Source organism: Solea senegalensis, linkage group LG10 (assembly GCF_019176455.1).
Source record: "Solea senegalensis isolate Sse05_10M linkage group LG10, IFAPA_SoseM_1, whole genome shotgun sequence".
Classification (NCBI taxonomy): domain Eukaryota; kingdom Metazoa; phylum Chordata; class Actinopteri; order Pleuronectiformes; family Soleidae; genus Solea; species Solea senegalensis.
In genome coordinates, this window is record NC_058030.1 from 10,931,081 (window position 1) to 10,948,497 (window position 17,417).

Here is a 17,417-nt window from a genome sequence, read left to right on the forward strand (position 1 = left end):
AACCAAGTCACGCAGACGCAGAATGTATCAGGTAACAATTCCAGTAGTATGGTTATTATTAAATTTATATTCATTTAAAGGGCATATATGTAAAAAAAAAAAAAAAGCAGGTACTTTTGGAATAAGGCCACCAACTCTGTTTATATTTGTAGGTATTTTGGTCTCTTTCGCCACTTACCCAATAAAGCTCATTTAGTCCGGTTTCAATACTAGCATATTGTATATATAATATATAGCAGCACAGATGTTTGTGTCTCTTGCTCACCTGCCTCTTAGCTGGCACCTTTTGCTATGTTTTACATAGCGTCTGTTTGCCTTTGAAAGTCACAAAATGTACCTTTTAAATCCTCTAAACACTCCTCTGTACTCAATTAAATGCCAGGGCATATTTGACAAAACTAACTTGAATGGAATCAGGGAACTGAAGTGCTGGAAACAGTGAAGAAAGATCATTTCCTTTACTGTTTTATTTGGCTGTGTCGTGCAGCTCACTCATGAGACGGGCAGTGTGAATGTTTCCATACGTTAACATGTGCGCTTAGATGAAAAGTATAACTAACTAAATACTGTAGTTTCTACAGACTTTGGTAATCATGGACCACGATGTTTTGAATTGGGTTAGCCGTAGCTCTTGTTTTAGATGTTAAACATGTTTACATACAGTATATCCCCTTTAACTGTCATTGGGGTTTTGCGAATCGAGAAATGCCATCACTTATCTTTATTAGGCCACAACAATGACAACAAACAATGATGTCAGTGGACAACTATGTGCCATGTTGTTTCCCAGTATTGTTTTTTGACTGATTTATGATGCTATTATTGGGAGCTATGGGAGGCTGTGCTGTCCAGGGTGCTGAAGTTAAAAAGATGGTTTTATTTGAAACCGCTTTGGCACTTAACAGTGGTTGGAGTAATCAAATTTGGCATAGGCAACACACAGTGAAGTGCATTTGGCTTTACATTAGTTTAGATTTACGAAGCAAAGGCACAAACTAGTGTCACTTTTACCAGTATGATTCTTGCTATTATTCCTGCATTTGCTCAGCTGCTCTCTAGTGGAAGTTGAATGTCTTTCTCTGCAAATAGGATTTTTCTTGGAACGTTTTTCCGTTTTCTTCGTTTAATAGATTTTGGGCTACCAAAACCTGGTTGAAATGCACATTTAGGCCATGGCTTTCACAACAGAACAGCACATGATCTCATATGCAAACAGCAGCTGCATCATTTTTTAACTCTTTTACAAACATTACCGTGGTGAGTCATTCCTTGTTCCCGAAGAGCAGCTTGTCTTAGAGGAAAGGGATCTGGTGAATTGGAAAGTTTCCAAACAATGAATTGGTCTGGCTTTGTGGTAGGTACTAAGTCTGCCCGTGAGAGTTGCAATCTGTCCTCCATATGTAAAGGGAATTTCCTTCTCTAATTGTGCCAAGTGCTTGCTAAAGGTGAGGATTTCGCTCCCTAATAGTGTAAGTTGTGATTTTACAATGTAAACCGCTTACAGATTGTATATGTTACGGTTTATAAATAAAACCAAATTGACTACACTCAAACTGCATTGTGTATATGCAGTGTGGTCAGGTTAGCTGCCAAAAAACATGTACTCTGTGCATGTATAGTGCTTAACCTAAACAAAATCAGCATGCGTGCATATAACTTGTGTGAGTCTGCACTGCAAAATACTCTGCAGTTGCATTTGCAGTATTTCCTGCCTTACGTGTTCATGTACCAGCTCACTGGCAGCAAAGGGAGGTGTGTTGGCAGACTACCTGAGTAAGCACAGATGCTTCAGCACAGACTGGACACCACAACACGTGGTGAGGTCATTGCATGAGGACAGCTGCGAGGCTGCCTGTAGCGGGTGATTATAGCTACTTTTACTGCTCCATCATGTGATGTGGCTCAGCTGAGGCACTTGACGTCTCTTTCTGCTCTCACAGTTTGTGTGGGAAGCGTTTGTGGAAAGTATTGTGACAAACTGGTGACTGCATGGCAACTAAGTGCACAATATATCAGCGTGGTGTTGCTTAAAGATGTGTCGTAAAATGATCACATGGGCAACGCCCACATTAATCGAGAGCTATTAAATTCATTGTTTACCAAACATATCAATAATCCGAGGTGTGTCACAAGCCACAAATGTCACAAAGCAATTCACAGAACAACCGCTGTTGCATGCTTACTCAAATATAACATGTATTTGACATTCATTAAAACTAAATTTAGACAAAGTGCATTGGCACATTCTGGCAAAGGAATAAACAAATCAGTCGTAAACAAGTGGTCTGATACAATAACATCTTAAGTAACTGAGCATTCATCATCATAGTTTGGGTGATGTTGGCTGAGTGATAGAGCAAGTTGTCTGTCAACTGGAAGGTTGTCGGTTCAGTTCCTGGCTCCGCTAGTCTACACGCTGATGTGTCCTTGTGTACGTTTTAATAGAATTCAGAAAATAATGTTTGTACGACATGAAGCTGATTGCCAGCTGAGGTATTCATTAGTACAATACAGTTGTGTTGTCTTTGTATTTATTTATTACCATTTCTGGCATAAACCAGTAGTCATTTTAGGAACCAAAATATTGTCCTAATAAGGCAAATCCTAATTTATAGGGAGCTGGTGAAATTGTCAGGCATTAATGGTTATGGTCAAGGGTAAGGATAAGGTTTTATTTAGACTGTCCATATGAAGTGCAAATATGTCTCTCTCTCTCTCACACACACCCCACAGAGAGAGAGAGATTTTCCAGGGTTTCTGAAGTGAATGTGTGTCTTTCTCCAGAGCTGAGGTGGAGCAGGTGTTCGTAGTTGCAACCAATAATCACCAAGAGTCACCATTTGTGGGAAACGGAGACATGGGCGGACAAGGCAGGGAGAGGGTGTATAGTTAAGTTTGGTAAACAAAAGGTTTGTTAGGGTTTTTTTGTGTAGTTAATCTTTTCCTCCTCTTTGCAAACATTGCTAAATGGTCAATTCTGAACAGATATAAACTGTTAATTTTAGGATTAACCACAGCTGTTGTTAAAATTCAGGGTTCTTCAAAGACTTTTTTTATTGACATACAGGTTTTTTTTAGTGTCCTTTTACTTTGCAATCAAATGGTCACACATTTTCCTTTGTTTTCATTTCAGTGGGCCAGGTTCTACTTCCACAAAGTTCTTTGTCTCCTGCCATTTCACCTGCACCAGACCAACACACCCCTACCCATGGTGAGCCTGTTCTGCAGAGTGGAGACCCGGACCTTGTCTCTCAAGGTGCTGTAACCCTCACCACTCCAACTGTTAGTTTTATAAATGGTAAACAAGAGATCACATTGGAGCCACAGAGCCCCGGCGAAAAAGAGGCCATAGGCACCCAGATTATGACAAATGTGACAATAAGTGATGAAGTATTTGATTATCAATGGAACAAGCTCCCTGTTGATAGTTCCACTGATTCTATCGAGGAACCCACAGAAGGAGGAATCACTACAGAGATACCAAATGTTGATGAATATGACACTGATACAATCTCAGTAGTTGAATCAAAGCCTCCTCTCATATTCCCTCAAGAGGATGACATCACCAAAGTAGGCCCCACACACGAAGACTCAACCTCACTTTCAGTCACAACAGTGGAGGGTACATCCAAAACGACTGAGGCAGGACCAGCTGCCATAGACGGAACGAGTTATATCACCATCGTCTCTGCTGGTTTAGCCTCTACGGCAACACCAGCTGAACCACAGGTCACAAAAACAGCAGAAGAAAGCCAAACAATAAAAGCTGACCAAGAAACCACCACTATCATCTCTGCATCTGTACAAGACGTGAGAGATGAGTCACGGAGGACTCCCACTTCAGTGAAAAGTGACTCATTAGTGACTCAGACAGAAAAGGATGAGGACCTTGTTACACGTCCAACAGAGATCCACACAGCCAGATATACAGCTGAAACCACAGAGGAAACAAAGAGCACATCTGCCACTCCAGCTGCAGAAGACAGCACTCAGTCTAAACACAAAACTGCATCCCATCCCTCCACTGATGACGCTGATGACTCTGAGAGCTCCACTCAAGGTGTGGAGGACGGGAAGGAGACTCGAACCCCTGAAGAATTTGCCTTCAGCACAACCACTTTTTCAGTATCTGAAAGTTCTGCTCCTCCTGGAAAAACAGCCAAGACTGAGATAACACCAGCCTTAGATGTAGAAAGCACTGAATCATCATCAGGTGTTGCACATACCCTGGCTGGCACATCAGAGGGAACAGTCATAAGCCAGGCAGGACATACAGTCAGTCAATTACCTTCCATATCACCCACTGAGAAAGCTGCAACTGATGCAGTGTCTTCTTTTGAGGATAGTTCAAGAGTCCAAGGAGAAAGCACGTTTGGAACCAGTCCTCCATCACGCACAGTTGGTGGCACTGCACATTCTTTATTACCGTTAAGCACTACACATAAAACAGATGAAGCAACAAGGGAGAGAGAACTAACATTACAAACTGTACAAACAGCAGGCGTAAATAAAACATCTGTTATTGCCACTGAGCCAGGTGAAACTCCAGCAACTGCGACTTTACAGGATGAGAAGAAACAACAGGACACGGCTTCTCCCTCACATGAATCTGCTACAACCACTGCTTCCACGTTATACAATGCTATTGAAATTGTCAAGACAACTATGGCTTCATTCACAGGATTTTTCACTCAGTACACAACGCAAAGTGAATCACAAAGTGATTTACCTGACAAAGAGGCAGTTACCAGTGAGGAAATATCCACCAGTGTCACAGATAAGGGGCCTTCAGGAAATCAAACTTACTCACCTGTGACCACAGCTCAAACACAACCTTCATCTGTGAGTGTCACGAAACAGGCAGACAATCTTCTCTCTCCAGTTGGTGACAAAACAGGAACATCTACTGTCACTCCAGTAGAGCAGAGCTCAGTTGGGCAAACCTCAGTCATAGCTATGACTTCATCTTCATTCGTCACTGCAACAACGCTGTCACAGAGAACAAAGGAAAGTGTCGAGACAGATGAGACAAAAATAACAGAAAGTACAAGAGACATTTCCACATCCATGCCTTCCCTCATGACATCAACCATGAAATCTGGTAAAGATTCATCAACAGAAGTTGGTTCATATGGATACAATACAAGCACTTCCTTTTCAGCTACTTTAACCATGGCTCCAGCACTCTACAGTACTGACAAACCACCTTCAGTATCAACGAAAACACAAGGGACTGATACCATGAGTCAGACAGAGAAAGATTCAGTAACTCCAGAGAAAGGTTCGGCTATCCCAACAAGTGAAAAAGAAAGCTCATCTGAACAGACAACTGGACAGCTGGGATTGGCACCAGCAACCCTCATGTGGAGGATAAAGTAGTAGCAGATGGATGGACCGATGGACACAAATGAAGGGATAAGTTGTATGGACTGCTGGTACTTGATCCGTAGATGCAAAATGGATTTCTTCTCTATGCGGTTTTGAAAAAGCTTTACTATTTTAAAACTGCTTCCTTCCTTCATATATCAGCCACTGACTGGGTTAGGGTTAGCTCCGATTTCTTAAGATAAGCTTGTTCAATTGTTCGTCAAAAGATGACAGACATCATGTTGTTGTTGTTTCTATGAAACAACAACCTCTAGATACTTGGTGGCAATGACCCTTTTTTTCTTTTTACATAATTTGTATTAAACTACATATGTGTCACTAGTCAGTACACTGGTTTGAAAGAGTGATAAGATGTTTACTGTTGAGATACAGGATTACAGTTAGCAGCAGCATCAGCAGCAGCAATTGTGGTGGATTTAAAGGCCTCGTTCGCTGAATGAATGTAGTGTCCTCCTCTCTACTGTCGACAGCAGCCACTCTCAACTCTCAACACAAGACCAAAGGTCAGCTGTGAGCACAAAGAACTGTTTAACGACACTACTGTAACGGAGACGGTTATAGTGTTCGTGAGTGCTAGCCACTCGGCAGCAGGGCCACAGACACAGGCTGGCAGGCAGGTAGGTAGGAAGGAAGGAAGGGCCCGCTGAAGCAGCTTACCCTCTCTATATTTCCTGCGCAGTTTTCTGTGGACGTTCTTCACGACCCCTGACAACTTCTCCTGCTCCCTCTTGAATGGTGCTTCCCCGGGGATAGGCACGTAAAATAGCTCAGGATAGTTTTCTGTCTCCCCGGTCTCGACATTGTCGCTGGGGTCCATAGCACCGAACCGCACCGGGACGCTGATGCTTCTACCAGTTGTTGCCCCCCTTTCCAAGCTCCAACCCGACCGGCGAACCGGCGCACTGGCCAACAAAGCGATAGCTGATTGGTGGAGTCTAACAGGCACGTGACGCAAGTGACAGCCTGTCGTCCAATCACAGCCCAGAACACGTACTCAAGTCGAAGTGTGCTTTGTGTTGCGTTTAAAGGAATCCTGTAAATCCCACTACTTATCAATAACGTGAACACTCACCGGTCACTTTAGGATTTTTCGCCCCCTGTTATATGTAAATATTTAACGCAATTCAATGCATCAAAATTATGAAGAAAGGGCATTCAAGTAACCCTTAATGTGCTATGGTTGCTGGTGCCACATGATCTGGGTATTTCAGAAACTGCTGCTCATTACAACCACAGTATGCAGAAGGTCATCTCTGAACTTACAGCTCATTGAACTTTTGAAAATATATATGTTTCTATTTATATATATATATATGTATATGTTATATATGTTAGATGTACCTCATACCTCGTACCTAAAAGGGCTACTTGAGTAAAAGTACAAGTATTTTCACAGAAAGACGGTGAAGTCACCTTTTTATAATATTACTTAAGTTAAAAGTCTTAAAGTATTTGACAATTACTGTAATTTTCTGATATAAAAGACTAGAAAAGCTCTATATAAATACAGACCATTACCAACTCTTCTGATTTTATTTGGTAGTAACAAGTAACAAAGATAGTTACAGGAAATGTAGTGGAGTAAAAGTAAAAGTCTCTAGAAATATAAATAAAGTAATGTACAGATATATGAATTTTGTTCTTATGTACAGTAACAAAGTATTTTGTACTTTGTTACATTATAACTGTCCAATACAATGCAAAAGTGGCCAGCATGTGTATTTGCATACACACCCATGCAAAAGCCAGCCTATCATTGTTTATTTGTCTCCTTGTAATATACATTAATCCAAAAAGGTGCCCATACAGCTTCCCAAAAATACAGTGATTTGTCTTAGATGCTGCAATGTCAAAAATACCTTTGGCTAACAAATGGGATAAGCAGATTAGGCCCAGAAATGGAATGTATGTATTGCACAACAGATTTGAGTGAGTGCAACTTTACACGAAACAGGATGTTATGTTCTGTACAGGAGGCTACTGAACATCAGAATGTCATCAGAATGATGCCGTCAATTTAAGGGTCAACATCCTACAGGGTTAGATGATATGTAGCCAAATAATACCTATAAACTCCAAAAATATTAATTGTTATATAACTATAACAAATGACAGGGTGATTTCTTGCTTAATGAAAGTATTAAAATCATAGAAATGAGGCAGGTAGAAGTTAGAGTTATTGTGTCTCATCTGATACTCCTATTTAAAGCATCGCAGTTTATAAATGCAGAGAGAGTAGAGAGGTAAAATGCAGGACTTCATATAAAACAAGAATCAAATCTGTTACTGATGGCTATTGGAGGATTACTTCCCCTTTAAACATACTCTGTGTGTCTAAAATGTTACTGTGTTTTTTTTAGTTGTGTTCTGGCAAAAGAGAGAGAGGTAATCCTCATAGGCGGCTGTCCTGGAATCTGCCAGCGAGTACATCACTGCAGCTGTGTTCTGCTGAAAGCCAGAGTTCAAACCGGGAGCAGGGCACTATGTGCTATAGATACAAGTGATCAGGTTAAACTCTACTCACTTATTCTGAGACAGACATTGCACGCTCAGAGGAGAATTCCACTTCACTAGATTTACTGTTGTGAATTAACACGCAAGTCAGCATGTGAGACTTGGCTTGGCTCATGTTTCATCCTCTGTTTGGAACAAGTCCATCTTGGAAAGAAGCCTGACATTCTTTCCCAGAGAAAGACAGGGAAAGAAGGATGGAACAAGATGTGAAATAACTCAGAGAAAACAATGTCTCTCTACTCTGTCCCAAGAGATGTTTGTTCTTTAATGCTGACTTTCAGGCTGCACCTCAACAGCCCCGCACATCTATTGTAAATGGTATGCAAACACAGGTTATTCGCGTTCCTCAGCTTGATGGCAAACATATTTTAAAAATGATAAGTGGTGATAAGTGATTTGATCAGAATGTAGACTGAGATAAAAAAAAAAAACATTTCCACACACCAGAAACACAAATAAGAGTCGGAATAGTCTGATCAGAATCTGGTTTCTGTGTTTTTATAGGGATTCTGAGCTGTGACCACAGAACTCTCATAAAAAGTTACTACTGAGATATTTTCTTCACGATGCTAAAAATTACATTGACATTCAACCACCACAATCTAGTTTTTTCCATTTCTCCTGAGATTTAAAATTGCAAAATGTAATCAATTCATCCATGAGTCCAGGTCAAAATTCATCAGAATTCATCAGGTCATTCCTGAAACACTGTGTTAACAAGAATGAGACAGACTACCAGGAAATATGTACTGCCTCTGGCAACAGTCACTGTCATGGAGTCATTATTAAAGTCACTCAACACATTTGTTTGTCTACAGTTCAATTTATTCATTCCAGTCTTAGGAAAATTAAGTGTAACCTCACACACGAAACACTCTGGTGAGTCCATGCCAAGCTTTATCTACATCAGAGAGTTAACCTCCTCTCATAGGGAATACAGACCAATCATTCTACTATAATATACTTTAAATCAGTGCTTCTCAAACTTTTTGTACCAAGTATCACCTGAGAAAATATTGACCTCTGGAAGTAACACCATAATCACCAACGTTAAAATACAGTGGTGTAAATAGGCTGAGCAAAGTCAGTTTTGTTATTTATTTCATTTTCTGGTTAAAATTCCTCAGCTCCACACTGATCACATACTCTGGTATATACAGTAGATCAGTATTTCTGTAGTACCACCAGAGGAAGCTTGCGTACCACAGTTTGAGAACCATTGCTTTAAATCAATGCCCATTATTGTATGCTATTGTTCTCTTTAGACCATTACTAACTATTTTTAAGTGAAGAAAACCATAGAAGTCTGTGTTAAATAGTTTCACAACTAAAACTGATATATTTCATTTACGATTTCAAAAACTTAATTCATTCCATTCTGCTGTTGTTCTTCGACGGCTGTTGCTCTCGTTGACAGTAGAGCCAGACTATTGATATCAAGTAGAGCACAAAACAGGCAAGAAAATCATAGTGGTATGCCACGACTAGAAACGCCCCTAACAGTGTAGTGTATAACAAAGTTTTGGAAACATTGCTGCAGGAAAAAGTCTCTTTCCACCATGACACATCGCTACTGTTGCTTTCCTGTCCACTTGACACTGATGGTGCTGCAGCTGCAGCTGCAGGTGCAGGTTGGAACTCTGCTGGGTTCAGGTCTTCATGGTTGTCCTGAAAGCCGCCGAAGTGTGGTTCTTCATCCAGAGACTCGCAGATGGAAGGCATGGGCGTGGGCAGTGACTTCCTCCTGCTCATAGAGCCCCTTTTGCCCGCACTAAACCCTGTGTCGTTGTCTTTATTGGCCTGAGCCCCAGTGTGAACAGCCCTCAGACAGTGCATGTACAACTCCACCTCGTCATCTGAGTCGGACTCAGATGACGCACTGTTATGGTTTGTTTGGTCACTTTCAGGTTCATCGGTGACAGAGCACAAGTCTCCGTGTGATCGGTCATGTCTAACATGCTCACTGCTTTGAAAATCCTCCTCGTTGTAAAGATCGATTTCAGGTGGAATGTGTGCATTTACCCTCTCCCTTTTTCTGCCAGTTACTCTCTTCTTCTGAACACTGTTCATCATAGGAGATAAAGCATCCTCACCATTGTTTTGTGTAATGTCTAAACTCGCTTCAAAACACCTCACCTCATCTCCCCTGTCATCTGTTGTTATGCCGACTGACTCCGCATTTACATCGTCTGAGTCTCCTGCTTCATCACCAATGATCTCCTCATCTCCTGTCTTTTCTTCTCTTGTTTTAATCTCTTCTTCTATCACTATCTTCTTTACCTCTTGGACACTGGTTTGATCATCCTCCCCAGCTTGTTGTTCCTCACCTGTAGCTGTTGTTACCGTCTGTGTGGCTTGAACATATTCTATTCCAGCCACAGCCTCCAACGTTTCTTCCTCTTCCACTCTACCCTTGTCCTCTAACATCACAGCATCTTCAGCCGTGCCGTCATACACTCCTGCAGCTGTGAGAGCCTCACACACTTCTCCGAGTGTTTTCCCTCTTTCTTTTTCTAATGTTGTACCTATCACTGTGTCCTCTAACTGCCCTCCTTGATCTGCTTCAGTGTCTGATCTCATTGCCTCGACTTCCTCATGACTGAGTAAGATAGTCCTCTCCTCCTCATCAACCATCATTTCCCACTTTTTTACATCAGTAGTGTCTGCTAAAGTAATATCCTCCTGTTTTAAAAACACTGATCTTGGTTCATCCATTAAAGAGTCTTCATCTTTCAACTTCACAAACATTTCATCATCACATTTTGCCTCATCACTAACCTCAGTTTCAGCAGAATTTTGAGATTCATCTTCATGGTTAGTCATCTTATTTTGTTCTTCCACATAACTAGTTTCGTTCTTAGTTTCCTGACATGACCCAGGTGTGGAGAAATCTGAACGATGTATTTGATCAGAATTCAAATCATACAAAGCTTCTAAAAGGTTATCCAACTTTGGAGATGAATTGGTTATTGATTCTGTATCATCTTTGCCAATATCAGCCTCTGAGTTTGACTCATTTACACACTGACAGTCATATTCTCCACCGCTCCTGGTTTCTTGGTGTGTCTCACTGCTAGCGAATGATGGTCCTATAGTGGGCCTGACTTGTTGAGATTCAGTTTGTAAAACCGTTTTATTTATATTAGTTTCAATTTTTCTTTCTGCTGTAGTTTGGTTCTGGATGTCACAAGGTTTGGTATCTTCCTGTGATTTTCCCCGCAGATGTAACCTCCGAGGGGGTATTTGTGCACTCAGTGTATCAGTGCTTAAAAGGTTTCCACAGTGTTGATGTACTTCTGTATCTCCAGATACAACGATTGGGTCTTCAGCTGTATTTGTGCATCTGTGGTCTGACTGTATAATCTGAGCTGGAGGATCCAGGACATCTTCTGCCATCACGCTGTCACTTCTCTGTTCCTCCACATTGGAGGGACTTTGGTTTGATTCTTGAGCATTCATCACATTTCCCTGAACTGTGTCATGTCCAACACCAGTTGAACCAGTACAGCAACTCTCTTTTCTCCAATCGCCAGTACTCAGTGTGACCCTTACAGGACTTCCCCTGTCAGCTGTGCTTTGTCTTTCACTTCCCTCTCTGCCAAGCATCTGATGATACAGAGGAGCCACCACAGTTCCGAATGTGAAACGGTTGTTCTGACCAACGGGGTTCTCGCTGATCTCTGATGAAGTAACACCTGGATCAGGTGCAGTGTTGTTCACAGGTCCATGACATGTGTTTTGCATCTGACTTTCCTCCTCAGCTCTGGAGGCAGACATGGTTACATTTTGCCACTCGGCATGAGTAGGCTGGTCATTTAAACGCAGTGGGTTGTCTGAGATTTCTGTGACACTCACACCTCCTGTGGCCAAGTCATCCATTTCGTTGCTCTCACATTTCTCCGGTTCATTGGAAGCTATGTTGTGACTTGCCTGCAAAAAGTCACGTGGAACGTCAACAAGGGATTTGCGGACTCCCATGGAGTTGGAAGCAAACGAAGAAACTTCTGATTTACTGTTCTCCTCAGAAAACAGTGGCACATTTGAGTGCTCCTCCTGTGGCTTTTCTTCTTGTGCTGTCTGCTTTACTTCTGGAGGTGTTTCTTCTCTTTCAGTGTCACTCCCTTCTTTACTTCTTTGAGCAAAATGGTCCCTCACCCGGGCTAACCGTGCGGCCTTTCTGGCACTTCGTCGGCTGATGAATGGTCTATTTTCAGTCTGTCCATCAACAGAAGCAATAAATAAATGTCAGCCTGATCACATAATAGTTATGCGATTATGTTATGAAGTTTTACATTATAATAAAAGGGGGGTGGGGTGACGTTAAAGGTTCCAAGTCACGCGGGGGACATCCTGGGATTAGTGTACGCCACAACAATTTTAATTAAAGTGAATAAAATTGTATCAAATTAGCATGCAATATAAAATATGAGATGAGGGAGAAGGTGCAAACAGCATCATGTCCTGTATGTGCACAGTACTCAGTGTTACACTGGTGCTATTGAAACTGCATGTGACCTTTACAAAAATGCACCTGGTCTCTGGTTGCCATTCTTTCCGTCTCTTTCAGTTCCCTTTTATAGCCAATAGTATATCAAATCTCTGGTTAAGTGCAGTGTTAAAATGCAGTGTTTAGCAGGATTTAGGTGTGTGATGATAAACTATGTAGGTTTTCAATCCCGGGACTTTTTTTTTTACTCACCTCTAATTTCTGTTCACCTTCTCCAGTGGTTTTTGACCGATCATCTGAGCTTTGTCTGGCTTTCATAGAGTTCACTTCCTCACCAAGTTTCAATTCATCTGGAGAAGACATAATGAATATAAATTTTGCTGCACTTTTGCAGGTGTATTTCTCTAAAGTTCACATTTATTCATTTATTTATGTATTTCACAAGCAGCAACATTCATTTTCACCTGCTGAGATACTTTCCTGTGATGATGCATCTGAGCCGGAAATGTTTTCCTCAGAGGAGTAGATCTGACTGTGAAGTATATAAAATTGTGATGAGTCAGACTTCATTTATAGCTCTGGCTCATACACTATGATCATACACTAGCTCTGTCTACACACTAATACATGTACACTTCAGATGCAAGCTATTGTGAAATGATTTGCTTAAATCTTAAAAATACTAAAGTCCTTGTGCACCTAAACTAATCTGAAATTCATAGATCTACCGAATCTACCTACATTATCCTTTGCTCTATCATAATATATTAAAGATTTAATTAAATGACAAAAAAAAGTGGCTTCAGTTTCGGTCAGACATCTACACCGGGTTCAAGAATACTCTTCCATCTGTGATGTCCATCACTAAACTGATCATCAACCATCATTATTGACCTTTTTAAAAAGTATTGTTAGTAAAACATGCCACACAGAACTTCACCTGACAGCCTTGAGGCAGCCTTTTTTGCTCTCATTGTCCTTCTGTGGTCTGTCTTTCATTTTCTGGTGACAGAACAGCACGTAATTCCTGTGGTTATTGTTAGCCCAGAATGTCCCCACAGGAGTTTCATACCGCAGACAAAAGTCAACTCTGACACCCTGCTTGCCAAATGGGGGCACTAATGTTAGCATAAATGAGAAACAGTCCATCAGACCATCACTAGAACCAGGGTTGTACTCTGCCAGCAGGTCAAAGTGGTTGGACCAGGCATCCAAAGTAGTTCGGACATAAACTGTCTTACTGAAGGAGATGTTGAGGACACGGATCACACCTTTCAGTATTGTGGTCCCTGGAAGTAACTCAATTGACTCCAATTCCACTTTCTGGTCTCGCACTTTGACGAGCAGCTCCTCGGTAGGTAAGGGAAGAGAGAAGGTGAGAGGAGACAGGTAGTATTCCTTGGCCTCATTACCGTCGCCCTCAGATGAATCATACCCTGGCAGTTTGGGAACAGCCCATGTGTCAAACTCCTTCACTTGTACCAAACTGAGGCCTTTGGCGTCTGCAAAGGACACTCTCCTTGAGCTGCAATAGGGAGGATCAGGTTCTGAGTCATCGTCGGTGATAGAGCTCTTTCTCCGTGGTTGAGGTGAAAATCTGGGCCTGATGCCGATAACCACTTCACCCTCATCCCCGTCAAAATCCGAGTAGCTGAGGCCCGGTACTTCCAGGAGGTTACAGGCCATGGAAAGTCTTGGTTGTCCCACACACTCCATGGGGCACTTGGTGAGGGAGTCAGCGGGAAATGAGCTGCAGTGATTCTGCTTCTGGCAACTGACATTCAACATGCTCTGATTTAACAGATGGCGTCGAGTTACAGATGACTTTGTTGCAAGGGCCAACACTATAAATAGGTGAGAGGGGACTAAAACTATGTATACTGATCCAAGCTAACCCTAACCCTACAATATAGATCAAATATGATCTCTTTTCCTTACTGCAAAACTATCCCAAAAGCTCATCTGTTTTGTTTACTACAGCAATTGCTCTCTGAGGAGTTCTAATGACATTTGCGCTATAGGAATGGGATTTCCCAAGGCAGCTGTTTTGTTTCTTTTTTGCCTAAAATTGACCACATGAGGTCTAAAACAAGACGAATGGCCCTGACATACTGCTTTCCTCCAAAATCATTTCCCTTGACCGACCATTAACACCCTGGTGCAATGACTGCGAAAGCCTGACATTGTGAAGAACCACAACATCCTCACATAAGTATGCTCTTTTATCGGCGTATTCCATATCAAGACTTAACTGTGGGTTCAAGAATTACACAGTTCACAGTTGTGCAACAATGTGTTTGTATTAACTTCCTGTGTTTATCTCACAGCTGTGACAGAGTGGCATGTCAAGCCCAAGCCATGACCAAAGTGGTCAATTCTTAATCTCGTTGACCAAATAAAATAGATATTTCAAAAATGAGTAATAGTGTTGTGTCTTAACTGAAGAATGGTGTGTGTGTGTGTGTGTGTCCCACACCCCGACTTGGATATGAATAGTATAAAAGCATGGAAAAACCTTCAGGTACGATAATAACTCAGTCCAGCGTTGTGTCAAAGGAACACGGGATCTGACACAGACTTGAAAATAAACCATGAAGACAGAGCAAGTTAGAACAAGACAACATCTGATGGAGAATTCATATGGGCAAGAACAAAAAGAAGCATGTGACTCGAAGACATCGCAGTGCAGCAGAGAATTAACTGAACAAGAAATGCCTGCAGTCCTCACTAACCCAATCCATCTTCCAGCTAACATGAGGAGCTGCTCAGACAATCCCTCTCCTGAGGATGCACATCTCCCCTCAAAGCCCTCGCTCTCCTATATTGCCCTCATCGCCAAAGTCATATTGTCCTCCCCCTCCCGGAAACTCAGCCTGGCGTCCATCTACGCAGCAATGGAGGAGCAGTTTCCTCACCTGAAGAGCCGTGGTCCGGGCTGGAAGAACAGTGTCCGGCACAACCTGTCTGTAAATGACTGCTTTGTGAAGGTGAGTCACTGTGAGGACGGTCGAGGTCATCACTGGGGTGTCCACCGAGATTACCTTAGAGACTTTGAGCAAGGGAACTACAAGCAGTACAGGAAGGCCAGAGGAAGGAGGGAGAGGGAGCGATATAACAAAGTAATGGCACAGTATGTGGTGTGGATGAAGAGCAGCAGCTTCCTGAGAACGCTCTGTGAGAGTAGATCTTTGGGTTGGGTGGAGCCATCATGCCCTCTGCAGGAACCATGGAGGTATCAGATGATTCCTTTGGAGTGGACTCAGCCGTGCTATCTGCCTTTTAGTGTTCACATTGGCTGGTTACAAAACCCCAGCTGGATGACACGTCACTGTCCTCCTGACTCAAATGTGTAGTGTTGCAGCTGGGGCGATGCACGGCATTCCACCTCTAAATTCCAGGCTGCACCATGAAGACACAAATAACCCTGACGTGAAAAGAGACACATGACAGCAGCCTCGTGACATGACTGTGCACTGCAACACCTTTCAGAATTTTCCTGGATACGGCTGTGTCACATAAAACCACATTTGCACAATTTGCACATCCACCACTGGAGGAGAAATTATCATGTCAGTCATCAAGGAGACTCTTTCTTTTGAAAATGAAGGTCTAGTAGTAAAATGTTGCAGCAATAAAATAAAATATTCTTGCTGTTGTGACACCTCACTCTTCAAAGAGTTGACAAACCTGTGCTTTACAAAGTCAACCTTTGGTTCAACCACTGCTTTGTCCACATTGCAAACAAAGAGCGGACAACACGGGATGTTTACTTTCTCTTCTTCTTCTCACACACACTTCAGAACAGATACATACTAGTCCAGTAGGTGGCAGAAAGTTACCTTGGAAACAGAATCTACATTTGAATCAAGTCCTTGAATCTGATGTTTGTCCTCACCTGTCATTTGTGTGGATGCATAAATAAATACGCAGCTCCTAACCTTTGACACGTTCTAGTCTACGTTATTTCTGTGTATGTTATTTGCTGTTTGTTGTGTCACAGCATGAAATAAATACTACAATTAAAAAAAACAAACATGTAAAATATGAAATGACGGACTCAAGGTTTTTGTTTCTTCTCTCTCTCTCTCTCTCTCTCTCTTTCTTGATGTTACAACAGAGTGACCTTTGCTTCATGTGTCATCTGTAAAACATATTTTGTAATAAAAAAAAAGAAGCTGCAACATGTGATGTGACAAAGCTGAAGAAAGAAGAAGAAGAAAAACAATAATTCATTATTCAACAGAAAGAACAACACTAAACAAGCATGACTAGGTTAAGGGATAGCAAATGAACATTTGCACCCTGGTATCAACTGCATTAACCGGCAAATGAAACCACTGTTGTTTGTTCTTCATAGATGCACTGATGTATCGTTCAAGTAAACATGCAACTGTAAATAGCTCTTTGATAACACTCTGACAATCTCTCGCCGCCGAGCGCTTTTTGTTGTTTAAAATTGTTATATCTAAATAAAGTCACAGACAACTATACTTGTCTTCTCTCAAAGGGGCCTTTCTTTTCACCATTAAAGACAATAAGTTATGTTTAAAGATTGATTTTTTTTTAGGTTTCATTATTAGATTGTGTACGAATAGGAATAGCAACAAAGAAAAGTCAGAAAGGTAACTGAAAATCACAGGATCATGTTTTGTTTATTTAACATGTTACAATAAACATGGCTTTTGCTCTATGCAATATTGATGAGTGTGGCTTTGTTTTACCGCACAAATAATCCATTTGTAACCATTGTGTTTGAGAAGGTTCTCAGTCATCAAGGTCATATTATTGCTTCGAGCAAGTCCACTTACCCACAGCTATTACTAAAGATTTGTAAGCATCATTTCTTCACATAATGTAGTAATCGACTGCTTCTCCTGCTTCTGTCTACTTTACTGACTGATGTGGTGACTCCTCCCTCTCAGGTAGACGCACCCGTGTAGCTGATATCTCCCATCCTCACTCCAAACTGCATGACAAGGAGACATCAACTCTGCCCGGCTGCTTTGAATTTGACTATTCAGCTGAATGGTATGTCGCTTTATTTATATCCTATGAAAACACAAAGCTC

At 41.6% G+C, this 17,417-nt stretch overlaps 2 protein-coding genes across 2 annotated transcripts; one reads left to right on the forward strand and one right to left on the reverse strand.

Moving 5' to 3' along the window:
* Positions 1-9,071: 9,071 nt before the first annotated feature.
* Positions 9,072-14,803, reverse strand: LOC122775520. The gene is made up of 4 exons (XM_044035428.1): positions 13,290-14,803; positions 12,814-12,881; positions 12,602-12,699; positions 9,072-12,117 (listed from the first exon to the last, which is right to left on the reverse strand). Exons 1-4 carry the CDS (start codon positions 14,135-14,137, stop codon positions 9,271-9,273), a joined length of 3,861 nt encoding a protein of 1,286 aa, XP_043891363.1. The 5' UTR covers positions 14,138-14,803; the 3' UTR covers positions 9,072-9,270.
* A 272-nt stretch (positions 14,804-15,075) lies between these two features.
* Positions 15,076-16,290, forward strand: LOC122776440 (fork head domain-containing protein FD2-like). Its single transcript, XM_044036979.1, has one exon. It carries the CDS (start codon positions 15,103-15,105, stop codon positions 15,700-15,702), a length of 600 nt encoding a protein of 199 aa, XP_043892914.1. The 5' UTR covers positions 15,076-15,102; the 3' UTR covers positions 15,703-16,290.
* The last annotated feature ends 1,127 nt before the right edge of the window (positions 16,291-17,417 follow it).

Bases quoted from the DNA above. Each gene is read 5' to 3' on its own strand.
- LOC122775520 (XM_044035428.1), bottom strand. From the start codon at position 14,137: ATGTTGAATGTCAGTTGCCAGAAGCAGAATCACTGCAGCTCATTTCCC. The intron at 12,882-13,289 runs GTGAAGTTCTGT...TATACTTCACAG, and splicing joins GGCTGCCTCAAGGCTGTCAG to TCAGATCTACTCCTCTGAGG. The intron at 12,118-12,601 runs GTGAGTAAAAAA...GTTGATGGACAG, and splicing joins AAGGTGAACAGAAATTAGAG to ACTGAAAATAGACCATTCAT.
- LOC122776440 (XM_044036979.1), top strand. From the start codon at position 15,103: ATGAGGAGCTGCTCAGACAATCCCTCTCCTGAGGATGCACATCTCCCC.